Genomic DNA, 18,399 nt, shown 5'->3' with positions numbered 1-18,399 from the left:
GAGAGAGAGAGAGAGAGAGAGAGAGAGAGAGAGAGAGAGAGAGAGAGAGAGAGAGAGAGAGAGAAAGCTCAGCATGAACAAAAGTGAATGCAAGTTCTGAAACCAATAAGTACTACTTCGAAGATGAGGCCTGCTGTTTTCTATCTTCATGGCCTTATGCTCTTAGTGTTTAGTTTGTCCAAATTTGCTTCTATATCATCCTCTCACCTCCTCTTTATATACCCTGGGTTCCTGCCACATCCCTGTCCCTCTACCCTTTGGCAGAAAGAACCTGTGGACCCAAACTGAATTTCTGAAGGCTTGACGAGAAGTTTTCATAGGTTTTTTTTTTTTTTTTCTTTTTTTACCCTCTAATCATCACTCAATTGTTCTTCAAGCTTCTTCTAGAAGTTCCTGCTAAGCTTGCCTCTCAAATCTCTATCTCTACACTGGACTTCTCTCCTGAGTGCCAGAACTCTGTTTCCAGGCAACTCTTAGATATTTATACCATTTTGTCCAAACAGCAATTTAGTAAAATAAGTATAAACACTTAACTCATTTTCTTTTTCTTGAACTTTTTTTTCCCCTTGAACTTCTAACATATTCATTTACTTTCTGGCCTTACTCTTTATGCACCTTCCACTGGTGATTGCTAAACCACTCAATGTTCTTCTTATTTGGCCCATAATGTTTGGCCTCTGTGATTTAATAGACACTGCTCTTCAATGTGCTACTTCCTCAGCTTTCAATGTTCAAACCCCTCTCGTCTTTAGAAACAACCACTGTCAAAACTCTCAAACCTCAAATGCAAGTGAGTTCCCTGCCCACTGACCCATGCATATCATTTTTATCTATGCCATCCTAATGGCTCTCCTGACATCAGATCCACTGTTATCGTCCTAATCTGAGGATGTCTGGGAGAGCAGAGCATGCGTGATTCATCTCTGCCTCAACCACAGCCCCTTGTGCTGCTGTGCCAAACCCAGGGCAGGTATCTTCCAACAACCAAATGAATCCTTCTGAACATTCACCCTCCATTCTGACCTCTACTAAAGACAATGAGAAATGCCTATCAAGATCACAACTCAGCTTCTGATCTCTAGGAGATTATAGCTCATTGTTGAGAAAAATTAACATATGCTAATTAATAAAAAGCAATAGCAAAGAGTAGCAAGATCACTAAGGGGATATACGATGCACACTCCAACAAGTCAGAAGACAGGTTCTATTTTTATGAAACTAAATTGGATCTTAGTAATGAGTTTATTTTGGGTAGATGTTATGGTTTGAATCTGGAATTGCCCTTCCCCCAAATCTCATATTGTGAAAATATGGTACCAATACAGTAAGGTTTAGAGGTAGGCCTTTTAGAAAAAGATTAGATGATGATAGCTATACCTCTCATCAGTGGATTAATTCATTGGATGAATTAGTAATTAGAATACACTGCTGAGTGATAAGTGTAGGCAGGCAGGGAATGGCTGGAGGAAGTAGGTCACTGGGGCCATGCCTTAGGGACTATATCTTGTCCTCATCCCCTCTCCCCCAGCTTCTGCTCTCCTTCTGCTGCTTGGCTGCCATAAGCTGAGCAGCTTCCCTCTGCTATATCCTTCCACCATGATACTCTGCCTGGCTTCAGGCCAGAACCATGGGAGTCAGCTGACCTTGGACTAACACCTCAGAAACCACGAGCCAAAAAAACATAACGTTCCCTCCTGTAAGCTGTTCTTGTCGGGTAGTTTGATCTCAGAGACAAAAAGCCGACTAACAGGTGAAGAGCCAGACTTTCCAGTGGAAGCAAGTGTCAGGATAATAGGCCCAGAGCAAGTGTGGTTCATTCAGAGAGTTGTGAATGAAGCTGCTGCGATTAAGAAAGGAAGGGGGAGGGGAGAAGGAGAACTAACGTTCACCACATCCCTGCTGAGGCTAGAACGCGGATTAAGTGCCTTGTAGGCATTATTTCCTTTAATCCCTCTAACAACCCTGCAAAGTAGATAATATCATTGATGATTTCATTAGCAAGGAGGCTGAGATTTGATGGTATTAAGTAACTGGCCAAGGTTACACAGGATTAGGTTACAGAGCTGGGATTTGGAAAAAAGGCAGCCAGCTTCCATTGCACCGTGCTGCCTCCTCTAGAGCAAAATGTAAACATCACGAGGCATTTTCTTCAGGAAGGAGGAGTTCTTGTATTTATGGCTAATTCAAGCTGTCAAACCATTAGCATGATGCACAATACTGTACGGCTCAGTACATGTTACTGGACTCTGAATGCAAGTCTGCTTAGAAGCAAGAAGGTTCAGCTGCCACATGAGTGCTCTGGGGAGAAATGACCAAGAAGGTCAGTCCTAGAATATCTGCAGACCAGCAGAGAGCACAAAGAATAGGTAGAGACTGAAGAGTGTGGATGTAGCTTTGTTGGAGCAAACACTCATCCTAAGAAGTAATGGAGGAGAGAGAAATGACAAAGGGAGGACTGGGGATATAGCTTAGTTGGTAAAGTGCTTGCCTCGAATACACAAGGCCCGGGTTTCAACCCTCAGCACCATGCACACACACACAAAAATAAATAAATAAATGAGAGAGACAGACAGAGGAAAGAGAAGAGAGAGAGAAAGAATGACAAAGGAAACATACTTGGTCTCATTGGCACACCGGATCTTGCAACCTTCCTTGGGAATCACCAAGCCCAGGTGCATCCGGAGCCTGCAGTTTGTGGGTCCTGTGTGTGGCCACACATGAGTTCCAGGGTGCATGATGGAATACTTGATCTGCATAGAAAATATGACACTCGATCGGCCATTTGTCAATGTGTGGAGCAATTGCTAAATTAAAGTGACAGAACAAAACTACTGTGAATTTGGATCAGAATCCATGTAAGACTCACAATTTATATTCACATCTTCTTTGTGAAGCAAACTAAAATAAAGCACTCACATTTTCCACAAAGTGATAGAACTGGACATTTTCCACCCTCATTTCTGACACCAGTGACATGAAATTATATTTCATTAATAAGTGAGTAAAAAAAAGAAGCATTCATAGGAAAGAATCATTTCTTTGTAGGGGTCAGATCTCCCTTGTTCCTAACAATCCTCTTCTCCCCAGCACTGACAACATTCTCGGTACCTGTCCTCTTCTGCATCCTGTTGTCTCAGGGAACTTTTCTAGTAAAGTGCAGGTTTTAGGAGCTCCTTTACAGGCATTTTCATTTTTTCTTCCTAGAAGAATAAATGATGAAAACCATTGTTAGACACAAATCACAACCTGGGTGCCATGACATGTACCCACAATTTAGGAGGCTGAGGTGGGAGGATCATTTGAATCCAGGAGTTTGAGACCAGCCTGAGCAACATGGTGGGACCCTGTTTCAAAGACAGAGAAAAGAGAAAAAAAGGAAGAAAGAAATTGTAGTAAAACTTACATTCATCTCATTTCAACTGTAAGTGATGTAAATAGTCAAGTTCACTGCAGGAATATGAAGGAGGAGTGAACTCATGAAGACAAAGGGTCTTCCCCTAAGAGACAGAGCTTGGAAGAGCAAGGATCTGAATTCTCCAGTCAGCATTGGGTTAGACTCAGGACATCTAAGGGGCAAAAAGCACATGTTGAATAGTTACTGTTTCTCCTGTGGCAGGCAGAACAGTGGCCCCTCTCAAAGATGCCCACATGCTAATCCCAGGGACCTGTCAATATGTTATATTACAGAGCAAAAGGGACTTAAAGTTTCAGATGGCATCAAGGTTTCCAGTGAGCTGACCTTACAATAAGATTATCTTGGATTAACTGGAGTGGCCCCATATAAAAGCAGCAAGAAGTGTCAGAGTGATACAGGATAAGAAAGACTTAACATGATCATTGCTGGCTTTGAGGGTGGAAGGAGAACACAAATCAAGGAAGATGGGAAGCGTCTAGAAGCTGGAACCTCCACAGGAATGATACTTTAATTTTAGCAGTGAGACCCATTGTAGACTTCTGACTCCCAGAATTGTGAGATGATAAATGTGTGTGCTTTTTAAGTCACCAAGTTTGTGGTAATTTGTTACACCAACCATAAGGAAATAATATATCCTCTATGGAAGGAAAATCCATTATATTATAATTATATAATATAACCTAAATTCTAGGACTATATTGAAGAGTTACAAAACAATATTTTAAATTGGAATTTAATGACTATTTCATTTACAGATCATTCTTTAAATGGTGATAGAGAATGACATTTTTTAAAAGTGGAGGATGAAGAAGTCTTTGACAAATGATGTTTTCTATGAGTAATAGTAACAGGAACAAGATTCTGGGACAGTCTTAAGTATCCTGAACCATGCAAATTTCTTCACAACCATAAAATCACCGTTCATTAGGGAAGATGTACTCATAATGTTTGCAACATCATTTGCTCTCATAGAGGAGTAAAACGATGGATTGTTTTTTAAAGACAAATATTTTAATTCCCTGTACAAAATGCAAAAGGACTGCTACATCTAAAGCTGAGTTTAATTTTATTTAATTAGTGTTAGTAGTGTCCTAAGATAATCATATACTGAGAGCAAAATGAGAGTCACAACAGATGCAACCTAGAAGAATTTGCCTCAAATGGACCTTAACACTTTAGAGAACAACTTATATAGTCATTTTTCCTAAGTGATATTTTTACCTCTTATGAGTAAAATGTTAGTAAAATGTTATTTTTAGATATTAATGGAGTACCTCAAATGAATGGAATGATAAATTGAACAAATATTATATAAATGTACAACTCATCAGGGAGCATTTTTAACTCCAGCTTTCCAGGACTTCCTATGATGGGGATGGGTTGGCAGGAGTCCCTCATTCTGGGTTCTGTGCTGTTGAGGCAGTGGCTGATGGGGCCAATGGCTTCAAGAGCAACCAGAGCCAGCTGGACTTCCCACAAACACAGGGGTGAGGGTTGTGCCTGTGCTACCAGGAGAACATGTGTGCCTCACATGAAAGATAAATAATAGATGGGTAACCAAATGGATTATGTCACTAGAATTTCCATGGGGACAGTGCTGGACCAGAGAGCACCTCTAGACTTTTAGACACATTCAGGTTGAGCATCCTCCTTAAAATAAAAAATTCAGAACTTATTGAGGGACAACATGATGATCAAAAATATTGGATTTTCATATCATGCATATTCAATCAGTAAAGTCTATGCAAGATTTCCCAAATCCTAAACACTTCTCAAACATTTTGGATAAGGGATATTCAACCTGTACTTTTTGTTGTTGTTGTTTTTGTTTGGAAAACATAGATTCTCTCTAGGGGAGAAATCTGTGCAGCAGATGCTCCACAGTCATATGTTGACATGGGTAATTGTAAATATTAACATGTGATCAGAATGTAAGATTTCCCTAGTGCTCACTCTGGGCTTGGAACTGCTCCACATGCTTAGACTGACCAATATGATGTCCACAACACCCAGTAATAAAGGCACCAGTGCTGTGTTTTACAGAAGAAGTACCTACACACAGAGAGGTCTCGCAGTAACTGGCAGAGCAAAGAACTGGGAAATCTAATTCACTCAGAACTCAGCTTTCAGCCAAGACTACCTCTCCACTACTGTACTACAAGACCAATTCTCCATTACTGTTACTATTTGTTATGGTTTGAATGTGAGGTGTCCCCAAAAGCTCATGTGTGAGAGAGACAATCCAAAGTTTTGGAGGAGAAATGATTGGGTTATAGCCTTAGCCTAATCAGTGAATTAATCCCTGATGGGATTAAATGAAGTGTTAGGGTGTGGCTGGATGAGATGGGAACTGGGATGTGGCTTTGGGGTATATATTTCTATCTGGAGAGTGGAGTCTCTCTCTCTCTCTGCTTCTTGAGCACCATGATGTGAGCTTCTTCCCTCTGCCACACTCTTCTGCCATGTTCAGCCTTGCCTCCAGCCCCAAGAAATGGAGCTGGTTTTCAATGGACTTAGACCTCTGAAACTGTGAGCCCTCAAATAAACTTTTCCTCCTTACAGTTGTTCTGGTCAGATCTTTTAGTCACAGTAGCAAAAAAAAAAGCTGACTAAAACACTATTAGAAAATGTGTTGATATTATGTAATAAAAATGTAGTATCACTGTCATGTATTAGAAAACAGTATGTCAGATCATTGACCCTAGGAAAAAGCTACCTAATATTTAAGGCATTACTTTCATTGTCATTTTTCAGATGAAAAATTCCAGGCTCAGAGATACAGGGACATGCCCAGTAAGGACTGTAAGTTAGGAGTGTGGTTTTCAAATGCTGTGCTTTGAAGTATAATTTTGCATCTTGCTACATCAGGATTAGAAGGTTTGCACAGGGGAAGACCAGCTAATTCAATGTAACTGAAGGAGGAACACTCAGCAAGCTTAAAGTAATTTCCAAGTACTAGTAAACTCTGTGTGTGTATGTGTGTGTGTGTGTGTGTGTGTGTTTTTTAATGGCCCCAGGAAAAGTTCTAACTGCTAACACAGATCTGAAAGAATGACTTGAATATATCATTTAGATGTGGCCATGCTTTATGAGGCACATTCATAAAGTAGGGACTTGGTTATATGTTTCCAAAGTTTCAAGGCTCTACTGCTAGAATGACAACATGTTCCATCTTGTGTGATAACTCTGATCAGTTGAAAGTGGTTGCCTAGAACAAGGCTTTTGAGAAGGATTCAGCAATTAAACCTGAGCAGATAACTGCTCAGTTAATACCATTTCGCATGGATTCTAGAAAATGTGACTGAGCAATAATTACTAACTCTATATTTTAGTCACTGCTTGGGACAATTATTAAAATGCTGGCAAAATAGATGTTCCATGATATTCACATAGCAATTTAGTTTGTGTGTGTGTGTGTGTATGTGTGTGTATATATGTTGCTAGAGATCAAACCTAGGGCCTCACACATGCTAGGCAAGTGCTCTACCACTGAACTACAACCCCAGCTCCGTGATTGAAAACATATTTGTGAAGAAATATTCATTACTTAGATTTGCTGATATATCTTTTTTCTTCAATTCTGAAAAGCTTATTATCCAAAATGCATTGCAGTTCAGTACTGACTATACTACATAGCGATCCCATTAGTCTGCTGGGCTGCAATAACAAAATACCACAGACTGGGTGGTTAAACAGAAGTTTATCTTCTCATAGTGCTGGAGGCTGGAAGTTCAAGATCAAGATGTTGGCAGGTTTGGTTTTTTCTGAGGCCTCTCCTTTGGCTACAGAAGGCAGCAGACTTCTTTCTGTGTTTCATGTGGCTTTGTTTCTGTGTATGCATATCCCTAGTATGTTTTCCTCTTCCAATCCTATCTGATCAGACCCCCACCCTTACGACCTCCTATACCCTTAACTACCTCCTTTAAGGACTTATCTCCAAATGCAGACACACTGGGAATTGGGCTTCCACATATGAATATCGAGGAGGACAAAATTCAAGCGGAGAACAGAGATCTACCATGATTTCACTTCCTATTTGGATATAAACAAAACTCACCCAGTCACAGCTTCATGGACTTTAACTACCCAGCACTATGCTTTCCTAATTAATTAGACAACCTTGAAGTCTTCGCTTAGCCAGATATTCATTGGCCTCTTTGAATTTGGGCTCTCAGTATAGCACCCTGTCCTGCCACCTCCCTTCCCCATGTCTTCTTCCTCTCCTTCAATCCAAGGACAGCCTCTTCTGTTTCTTAGCCTCAGCACCTGGTATGGCAAGTACCTTCAGAGATTCCTCCTAGTTCTGTGCAAGCTATGACACTATTTGCTTTCAAAATTACTCTTTTTGCACTGTTAATTTGTTTTCAGAAAATAGTTCCTGGATTCTTTCTCAAAGTCCAAAACCACAAACAGAAGCCCACAATGAACCTTCATAAATTTTCATAAGATAGAAACTATGTGATTTATATTCTTTTAAAGTGATAGTAAAACTAGAAATTAATTTTTAAAAGATGGAGGAACTACAACAAATTGAAACTCATGCTCATCTCTCTCTCTTTCTCTCTCACACACACATACCCCTAAATTATTTGTGAATCAGGACAGAAATGTTGTTTTTAGTAAAATCTCAAATAAAAACACCATATATTAATAGTTTATGGAATGAATCCAAAGGTACATCTATCAATCAGTCCATAGCCTTAATGCCTCTATTAGAAGAGAAGAAAGAATGAAAATAAATTTACTAAGGAGTTCCAATCAAAAGGTTTAAAAGAACAATTTAAAAAACCACCACAACTATCAACAACAACAACACAAAGCAAGGAAGAAAGCATATACCAGCAGAAATTTAAAAAACCATAATACGGTGAGAAGCAATTTTATGAGCTTTTTAAAATATCAGGATAGGTAGAACTTTGTTACAGTTAGGAAAGAAAAAGGAACATGCAAATTTCACTGCATGGGAAGAATTTAACAAAGATACTAATAAAGTAAAAAACATAGGAAATTATTGTAGAGAGTTCATGGAAAATCAGGTACAAGGAAACTATGTAAAAATTTAAAAGTCAAATGTTGTCTCCAGCCAACTTATTTTCTTTATTATTTTCTTCCTTGCTTAATCCTCCTACATCTCCATAATTCTTTGCATATTTCTACTTTATCTGAGCACCTTTCTCTGGTAAATTTTCTGGAAGTTACTTAAGGATGCATGCTATTCTGAAGCATTGCCCTGGGAAGCTTGAGAGCTTCTATGAAGCATAAAAAATATTAATGAAACTGAAGTATGAGATGAATGCTTAAGTGCTAATAGAATTAATTCATTTTAGTGACACACCACAGAGAAATTTGCATGTTGCCCACATATGGATCATATAGCTCCCTTAAAAAAAAACTGTGCTGGAGAAAGCTGATAAGAGTTACTTGAAATCATGTGATCTCTCTCTTAATTGACATATTCTCAAAAATATTACTGAAGTAGTTCTTCTTATATAGGAACTGTTCTGAAAGCATGATTGAGATAAGCTACTGTCCTTATTTGTCCTTTAATATAAACTGATTGTGTAGCTAAACATGTGCACCACATGCTGTTTGATCATCCAAATGGATTTACTTTTATATGGCTATTTGTAACAGAGGTTAAGTTGACTTTCCAAGAAAACTGGAGAGAACCTTAAAGTTCAAATCTCCTCATTTTAAAGATAGATTTACATATTAACTCATTGACCACACATATTGAAGCTCTATCTATGTGCCTGGGTGTGGATTAAGCTCAAGAATTATAAAGTTGAATGTGAAACATTTATAGTTTTGAAGAACTCAGTAGTTATTACTGTCTTGTCACTCACTGTGTTGCTTACCCAACATCTCTCACCATGGTGGCATGATCTATATTTTATAGAAGCAAATGAAGGTCAGGGATGTTCCTAAGATATCAATAGGTTACAGAGAACAGTCTAGAAGACAGGAGCTCACCTTGCTGCCACAGTGTGAACTGGCTCCAATCACCCTTCTCCCTCAGGTTTTCATCTTCAGGCAGGAAGAGACCTTTGGCTTTATCCATCACTGCAAGTCCTTCATCACGGATTAACTTCCAGTTTCTTTCTAAAGTCTAGAAGAAAGGTTCTGGTTTCACTGGACTGAAAATATGGCTGGTAGAACATTTTATAATACATCTCAGGTATCTTTTTTATTTAATCAAATAATGACATTTTTGCTCTCATCTAGATCGCTTATTTCAATTTTTTCTAGAAGCTCTTATCAAGGATGTAAAAAAGAAACAAAACAACCTCTTAATATTTTTCTGAACCAAATGCTGTTGCAGAATAAACACTTCAAAAATTCCTAGAAACCTCAGAGAACAATTCCTTCTTCCATAATTATTTGCTTTAAGATTTGCCAAAAGATTGTTTTCTTTCTTTCTTTTTATTTATTTATTTATTTATTTATTTTAAAATCCATAACCTAACAAGAGAATTGGATTACAAATCATACATTTAATTTCACCTTTCTATAGAGTCCCTTACAGAGCTGCCATTCAACATGGTAAATATTGAACTTTCAAAGACATAGGAAAAGTGTCCACTGGGGCATTTGATCATTATAAGATTAACAGAAAAACATAACAAATAGGTGCCTTAGTGTTTAGAATTCAGATAAACAAAAAAATATTTCCTTGACTTCTTATTTAGGAGGCAGCTTTAACCTTAGCCTGGACTTCTGACTGTCAGACCCTGGGAGTGGCCAGGTGGGAGCTGGCAGATCTGGTGGGAGATCCTCCAGGCCATCCTCCCCATGACACTGTGCTGCCAGTCAGGGGTGGGTTGGCATGGGAGGGGTGGGTGCATGCAGGCAGAGCTAAGCATCTAGGTAGCCAACTGAGATGAGCTGCTATCAGAAGAAAACAATAAAAATAGCTTTCCTACAGTAAGAAAGGGACAAAGATGTACAGATAAACCAGGATTTTGAAATGTTAATTATTTCAATCATTTCTATAATAGAGAAGTGGATAAAATAGTTGAGGATATGCATTTGTAGACAGGAACACACTAGCTGGTTTCAATAAGAATCTGGGGGCCAGACATGATAAATGTCTTAAGAGTAGGAGATTAGAACTAATCAGTCATGAGGAATAAAAATTTCAAAAATGGATTAAATTGCCCTGTAAAACATAGTTCTCTATCTTTTGCATTAGTCAAGTGAAATGAACTATAATTGAGTAAAACAAAGACAGTGTATAAAGTATTTCTACCACCTCATGTTCTACTAATTCATGATTATGTGTAAAAAGAAATCAGGATGATTGAGGACTCCAAAAACCAGCTATTCTCATATTTCTGTGAAAACATGATGCCAGCCTCAGCCAAGTCAGTGTGAAATTTGGTCTGAAGCTGCCTCTATTCATGCTTTAAGCATGGCTTCAAAGTTTGTCCATGCCCAGTGCACTGTAACCTAACCTAAACAGACTGTCACCTACTCTCAGAAAGTAAGTGCATCTTAGACAATCACAAATGGCCAACCACTCAGACAACATTCAAAGAAGACAGACATGAGCTGTAACCAATAGGGCTGTCTCCACCTCACTTCTATATTCTGTATCTGATCTCCTTTTCTCTGGCTACACAGGGGTGGAACATTCTATATAATTTTGGATGCAGGCTGCCACCTGACTCTGTAATTACAAATAAAGCCAACTGAGATCTTTAAAAGTAGATTTGTTGTTATTTTCACTTCTAACACCAAGGGAAATTTTTTGTGTTATGTGAAACTATTAGGGTTTTTAAAATATTGTAGGGCAAGAAACTTTGATTAGAGATTGATTTTTTTATAATTCTATTTCTGTGAAAACCACCCATTAGTGTCAATACCTACATCTGTTCCTTCCATCACCCTCCTGCTGTGGTGCTGGTCATTTGTTCTTAGTTAGCACTCAGTCCACCAACGAGTTTCCGTGTGTGTGTGTTTGTGTGTGTGTGTGTGTAGGAAGTTTATAACTAGGAAGTCCACGACGGCAGTTCAAGAAGACACTCAAAAGTCCTCACTTTGGCATGTCTCCATATTGAGAGAATTTCATGGTTTTCTCAAGAACCTCAAGATCATGGAAAAGAAAAAAAATGCACCCCAGGACTTTGCAGTATGTTCAGATCTTCTTAAATGCACCTAAATTGCCAACTCACTGCTGTTATTGCAACTTGTTCAAGTTGCTAGATAAATCTGTTCGAGTCTTGTTAAATTGTCACACAGACAAGGAGAGAATTACCTCTCTAACACATGAAATTACTTTTCAAATGAGGTTATTGGCACCTTATAAGGGCAAGCTCTTCCCTCCTGGAATTTTAGAAGTTTCATTTCTTTTGAAAGCTGATTTTAAGAGCATGGTTGGAAAGAGCTGATTTTTTTTTTTTTTTTGTTACTAAAATAGGGCACAAAACCCTAGGGGAAATGTTCAAGTGACTGCATCACTCAACACAATTTAAACTTTATTACTTAAGAATAGGCTGTCTTTTAATGTGAAATGTCATTTCTGCACCTTTTACCCTCAGCCTCCCTGGGAAGTGTTCCCAAGGTACTTTTCCACAGGTACTACTGATTAAAAAAGAAAAAAACCCAAAAAACAACTTTTGGGTTTTCCTTTGTTTTAAGGGTGGCACAGGTGCTGAATGACAGAATCAGGTGCAAAAGAGAAAATGAATGCAGAAGGATCTCCCCAGTACCTGACCCCAAATACTTGTACTACAGACGTGCTCCATCCTGTGATGGTTAATCTTGAGTATCAACTTGACTGGATTGACAGACACCTAGAAAACTGTTATGCACACTTCTGGGTGGGTGTTTCCAAAGATGATTCGCATGTGGGTCAGTGATCTGAAAGGGAAAGAGCCAGCCTGAGTGTGGGTGGCACCATCCCATAGACTGGGAGCTTGGATGGAACAAGGCAGGAGGAGGATGTTCCCACGAGCTTGACTCTTCTTGAGCAGGGGAGATTTTGCTGATTCCATCTCCCGTGGAAGCAGACTGCAGCCTTTGAATGCAGACTTGCATCAGTAACTCGCCAGCACTCCAGGTTTTAGTCTCACACTAGGGCTGTATCATTGCTCTTTCTTGTGCTGAGGCTTACAGTTTCTTGGACCAAGCAGCAACTGGTTTCCCTGGCTCTCTAGCAGGACAGTAGCCACTGTGGGATTACCCAGCTTCTGATTATATAAAACAATTGCCTTTTATATATACATTCTATTTGTTCTGTTCATCTGGAGAACCCTGACTAATAAACTATCCCAGCACTGCACAGATTTCTAGTTTATTTCCATTAACACAGTTACTCATTATTTTCTCTTTTGAGTTCAATGCGGTGTCACAGAATTTTATAGTTGGAAGGATCTGTCCTGTTAACCTCATGGAAATTTTTCTGGAGATGACAAAATGACTCTTGGAGTGGTGAATGAGCTTAACAGTCCAGGTAGACTCACCCTGCTGTTACCCTCTTGGTCATTCCTAAGGATTTTGTGGAAGAGGCACAGTCTAAGTTTCAGTCTGGGTTGGGCTCTGCAGGCCTTGTTCCCCTCTAGGGTGTGGGGACAATTGTGGGGTCCCACAGCTTCCTATGCACCCATTGGGAGAAGGTACTTTTGAGGTGCTCAGAGAGACATGTGCTTCCAGCTTGCATTGTGCAATGGGTACAACTCAAAGACAGCTCACATCCTTGATAAGGACAAGTGGGGAAACTGAGTGACCCAAAAGAGAGGACTAGTGAAACTTGGTGACGTAAAGAACAATGATGTAGTGGTAACAGCAATCATGATTTTCTAAGCATTTCAATGTAAACACTTTTTCAGCCAAAGTAAATGACTCTACTCAGGGGTATTTTTCAACTTTGGAATCACACACAGGGACTTTAGTGAAAAAAATCTGGGATAGAACCTGGAAATGTTTTTAACCACACACCAAGGAACCACATTTAATGAAATACAGATCATGACAGGAGATTAAAGACCAAACCTAATTACACAGTACACATGTGTGTCAGTCCATTTGGGTTGCTGTGATAACACAGTGTAGATAGGCTGGTTTATAAACAACAGAAATTTAATTTTCAGTTCTGGAGCTTGGAAGTCTAAGATCAAGGAATTAGCAGATCTGGTGTCTGGTAAGGACTGTTTCCTGGTTCACAGAGAGTGTCTTTGCACCCATGAGTCACATGGTAGAAGAGGGCAAGGCAGCTCTTGGGGGCTTCTCTAATCCCATTTAGGAGGGTTTCACCCTTGTGATCTAATCACACCCCAAAGACCTTACCTCTTAAAACCATAACCTTGTGGGTTAGGAGTTCAACCTACGAATTTGAGGGAGGGGAGACACAAGAAAATTCAGACTACATGTGTGCAGGAGGTGGAGAGTGAAAAGGGAGGGAATATGAATTTTCTCCACAGTAATAGCACTCAGTCTTCAGAGATGGCAAGGAATGCCTTTGTGTAGGAAATTCCAGCAAAAACTTAAATGTCTACACAAAGCCAGCAATGCCTACAGTTTTAAAGGTCTACCTTGAAATATGGATTTCCTTTACCCTAAATTCACCTGTTTCTTAAAACTGGAGAGAGAAACTAATAGCACTGGCATCTCAGCTGGGAAGACTAAAGTTTCTAAAGCATTTTTTTTTCTTGTGGCTACACATAACTTAGAAACCAGATTTGACTGTTATTACAGTGGCCCATAGTTTTGTTAAACCTCAGCTATATTTGGCACTCTAGCCATCCATAAATTGATTTCCCAGTTCCAAGCCCTACTAATCCCATAATGCACCTCAACTGGCCTTAATCCCAATTCTCTGTTCAGGTAAGAGCCATTTCCTCATCTTCCCAGACAGCTGATTCATACCATTTAATGGTTCACTTTTCTTTTCAATGCCAAATTCATTTAACTCCTATTTTTGAAATTTCTCTTAAAATTGAATTCTTGCAGAAAGTCTTTCTTTTGGGGCTGAGGGCATGAGCTAGCTCAGTGGCAGAGCTCATGCTTACATGCAAAGCCCTGAGTTCAATCCCCAGCACCAAAAAAGCCAAACCCAACCAAAGAAGAAAAAAAAAAAAAAGAACAAACAAACAACAAAAGACAACATTCTTTTGAAAAGTAAATCATAGCCCAAATTATTCTTACTTACCTATTTTTCTTACTACTGTTTTTTATTCCATTTAAAGATCTATGTTTTTCGAAGTTTTTTATTCAACTCTTCCTTATCCCTGAGCCTAACTCCCAGCTGGTTCTTTTAAATATTTCTTCTGTTGTTTAACTGATTATATCTAAATAATTTATTGGCATTACTATTCTTGAAGGTTAACAATCCAACAAGTTGATGCCTTTCTCTTTTCCCTCTTTTCTATCCTTGTGATACAGTTCATTTCTCAAATCTTTCATTCATCTGGGTAAATTCACATTCAGATTTTAAAATATTATGACAATGAAGTATCATTCACACTTGACTTGAGTTGTAAATGATCACACTTTGTGTCACATGCATTTTTAAAAAAATTCTGCCCTTTTGTTGGCTTAATTTTCTAATACTTAACACTGTTTCTTCATCAACTCTGAAACTGTAATAAAAAAAAAAAGGCCTGTTGAGCATGTCTAATCCAAAAATCTGAAATCTAAAATGCTCTAAAATCTGAAAGGGTTTTGTAGCAGGAGGAAAACTTTATACCATGAAAATGTATTATGCAGAAAATTATTTACAATAACATATAAAATTATCATATGAAAAATAAATATATTTTGTATTCACATTTGTGTCCCATCCCCAAGATATCTCATCATGCATATGCAAATAAAATCTCCAAATCTGAAATACTTCTGGTTCCAGACTCTTGATAAGAGCCACTGCACCTGTATTTTCACCCTTTGCTGAAGAAATCATATAGTCTATTACTTTCTTTCTTTTTCTGTTTTTCTAAATGGACCCTCCAGTAGCTAACATGCTTTACTATAATGTGGAACAGTGGCTCTCTGGGCTTCACAGAACTTGCCTTGGCCTCTGGTATTGAGATTTCTAACTATTCAAGTCTAGTTTCTGAGAAAGAACACATGACTGGTAAAATTGCATTTCTGAAAACATCTGAAACTATTCTTATGTGATTGAAAGTTTGACCATGAATGGGTAGGTGTTCAGGTAGTAAATTTATTTACCTAGTTTTAAAATCTCATTATAATTTTTTTTTGTTATATAGTGTGATTATCATTTTATTTTTATTTTTTAAAATAAAAAATAAAGATTGAATATATTCAAAGTATACAATGTGGTGCTTTTTTACATGTATAAAATGTGCAATGATTGCCATAATCAAATTAATAATTAACACATAGTTCACTATCCACACTGTACCTTCGATCCCTAGAACGTGTTCCTCTTACAAGCGAAAGTTTGTACTCTTTGGCAAACGTCTCCCCATTTTACCATGCTTATCCATGGCACCTACTGTGCTATTCTCTGCTTTGACTTTCTTAAGATTCCACATTTATGATCACACAGTAGTTGTCCGTCTGAGTTTGGCCTAGAATATACTCCAGGCTCATCCAGGTTGTTGGAATGGCAACACCTCCTTCATAAATGTTGACTAGATAGTGTTCCACTGTGTGTATGTACCACTCATCTGTGACATATAGGTTATTTCCATATTGTGGCTATTTTGAGTAATTCTGCAATGAACAGGGAGGTGAAGCCATATGTTTGAGATACTGAATTATTACTGTTGGATATATACCCAGAAGCAGGATTTCTGAATCACATGGTAGTTCTATTTTTACTTTTTTGAGGAACCTCCTCACTATTTTTCACAGTGGCTGTAGCAATTTATATTCCTCCCAACAGTGTAAAGTGTTCTCTTTTTTCCACATCCTTGCCAACACTTGTTACCTCTTATTTTTCATAGTAGCCACCCTAACATGTGTGAAGTGATGTCTCACTGTGGTTCTGATTTGCATTTCCTTGATTAGTGATGGAGAGCATTTTTCATATATTCATTGGCCATCGGAAGAATGTCTATCCAGGTCCTTTGCCCATTTTTAAATCAGATTTTTTTTTTTTTTGCTATAGAGATGCAAGAGTTCCTTACATATTTTAGATAGGAATTCCTTTTCAGATGTTTAATTTTAATCTTCTCCCATTCCATTGGTTGCCTTTTCATTTTGTTGACTGGTTTCTCTGCTGTGTAGTAACCTTTAGTTTGACACAGACCTGCATATTTTTTTTTTATTATTATTATTATTATTATTATTAGTGGTCATAACTAAAAATCATTGCCAAAACCATGTCTTATTTAACTTTGAGAGCAGAACTGTATCGCATTGCAAATTTTAGTGCTACTATTGGGAAAAATGGTATCTTTTGGATTCCTCTTTATTTTTCTTTTTTTCCTTTTTGGTCCTTCTAGAGGATCTCTTTTTTTAAAAAATTTTTTATTGATTTTTTTTAAATGGCAGTGGAATGCATTACAATTCTTATTATATATATACAGCACAATTTTTCATATCTCTGATTAAATATAAAGTATGTTGACACCAATTCGTATCTTCATATATGTACTTTGGGTAATAATCTCTAAAAGTCAGATTTTGCCACTTATTAAACTGGTAATTTTGGGTAAGGTACCTAATGCTGTGCTTTAAATTTCTCATTTAAAAAGTTTCCCTCAGAGGTGAGAAGACTAAGTGTGCCAAGAGGACATATGCTATATACAAATACTGCACAGCCATGATGAAAATAATGAGAATTGTAAATTTTTCTCTTTCTGACATCCTGAAATTTCAATGCAACGTGTTTTAGTATAAGGACCAGATACCCACTGGTGCTCCTTAACATGGAAATACACATTTTTTCCCCTGGCCATTTTCTAGGATTATTTCTTTAATATTGTCTTCTGTATTTCCCCCTATTCTCTCTGCAACTGCTTTTATTTGTATTCTGGACATGTTACATTGAGCCTCTAATTTTCCTATTTTTCATCTTTACCTTTTTTATTTTTCCTTCTGGTGGCTTTTCCTGACATAGCTTCTAACAACACTAATAAATTTTATTTCTGCAGATTCCAAGAGCCCTTTCTGGGTCTTTGTTGGCTCCCCTTTGTATTCTTACTACTTTTTTTCTATTCTTGTTTTATGGGTATACTATCCCTTCTTATTGCTCTGAGTACCTTCGAGGTATTATTTCAAGTTTGCCTTTGTTCCTGTATTTTCTGTTTCCCTAAATTACAGCATTTCTTTTGTTTCTTTTGTTCTTTGTTGTTTATGCTGAAGATCTCCTCAATCCTTGGTGATGCTTAGGTAACAGTTCTATAAAAATGAATGAGCCATTGGTCATCTTGTGTGAAATGGCAGGGTCTGTGATTGATGGCCACATTGTCAAGCCAGATTTTTTTACTGGGTACCCTAAAAAGTCAGTACAGACAGCCCTATTCTTTGAGGCCATGCAACTTCTTCAGTGGTCATAATCCTGGATCCCTTAAATTCCTTCATCGGAATCCCCTCTGCAATGACTCTGGTTTCTGCTTTCTTAGAACTGACAAATCAGATAATTGTGGTTTCCATTTAAAAAAAAATGACAGACACTATTCATCTATTGTTGTCTCTCTCCCACCATTTAAAAAAGTTTGATCCATTTTTATTTTTTTTTTACTGTCACTTAAAGTGAGGGTTTTATATATGGATATGTTAAATGCATACATTTAATTTCATTTAATTCTTCTTTACCTATATTTTCTATATATCTCTAACTGCTTTTTCCTGTTTATCTTTTTTATTTCTAGACTAGAAGTATCTTATAATATGTAAATCAACTTCTTAGTGGACTTTAGAGACAATTATATGCCTGCAAAGTCCTTTATCAATCTCTCAAATACATCTTTAAAAGATCACTGAACTCAAAGTAATGTTTCACATGATAAATAGGTTTTATATATATATATATATATATATATATATATATATATATATATATATATAGAGAG

At 37.8% G+C, this 18,399-nt stretch overlaps 1 protein-coding gene across 10 annotated transcripts in view; it reads right to left on the bottom strand.

Moving 5' to 3' along the window:
* The window catches only part of Asph (aspartate beta-hydroxylase), a 214,376-nt gene that overhangs the window by 15,960 nt on the left and 180,017 nt on the right, over window positions 1-18,399 (bottom strand). For all 10 annotated transcript variants that reach the window (XM_048783014.1, XM_048783017.1, XM_048783020.1 and 7 more), the window contains 3 exons: window positions 9,389-9,524; window positions 3,109-3,200; window positions 2,617-2,750 (listed from right to left, as the gene is read on the bottom strand). In XM_048783014.1, coding sequence (XP_048638971.1) covers window positions 2,617-2,750; window positions 3,109-3,200; window positions 9,389-9,524 — 362 coding nt within the window. The remainder of the gene's footprint in view (window positions 1-2,616; window positions 2,751-3,108; window positions 3,201-9,388; window positions 9,525-18,399) is intronic.

The sequence above is a fragment of the Marmota marmota genome, unplaced genomic scaffold (assembly GCF_001458135.2).
Source record: "Marmota marmota marmota unplaced genomic scaffold, marMar, whole genome shotgun sequence".
Taxonomy (NCBI): domain Eukaryota; kingdom Metazoa; phylum Chordata; class Mammalia; order Rodentia; family Sciuridae; genus Marmota; species Marmota marmota.
The sequence above is the reverse complement of the archived record's forward strand: the minus strand, read 5'-3'. Positions and strand labels throughout refer to the sequence as shown.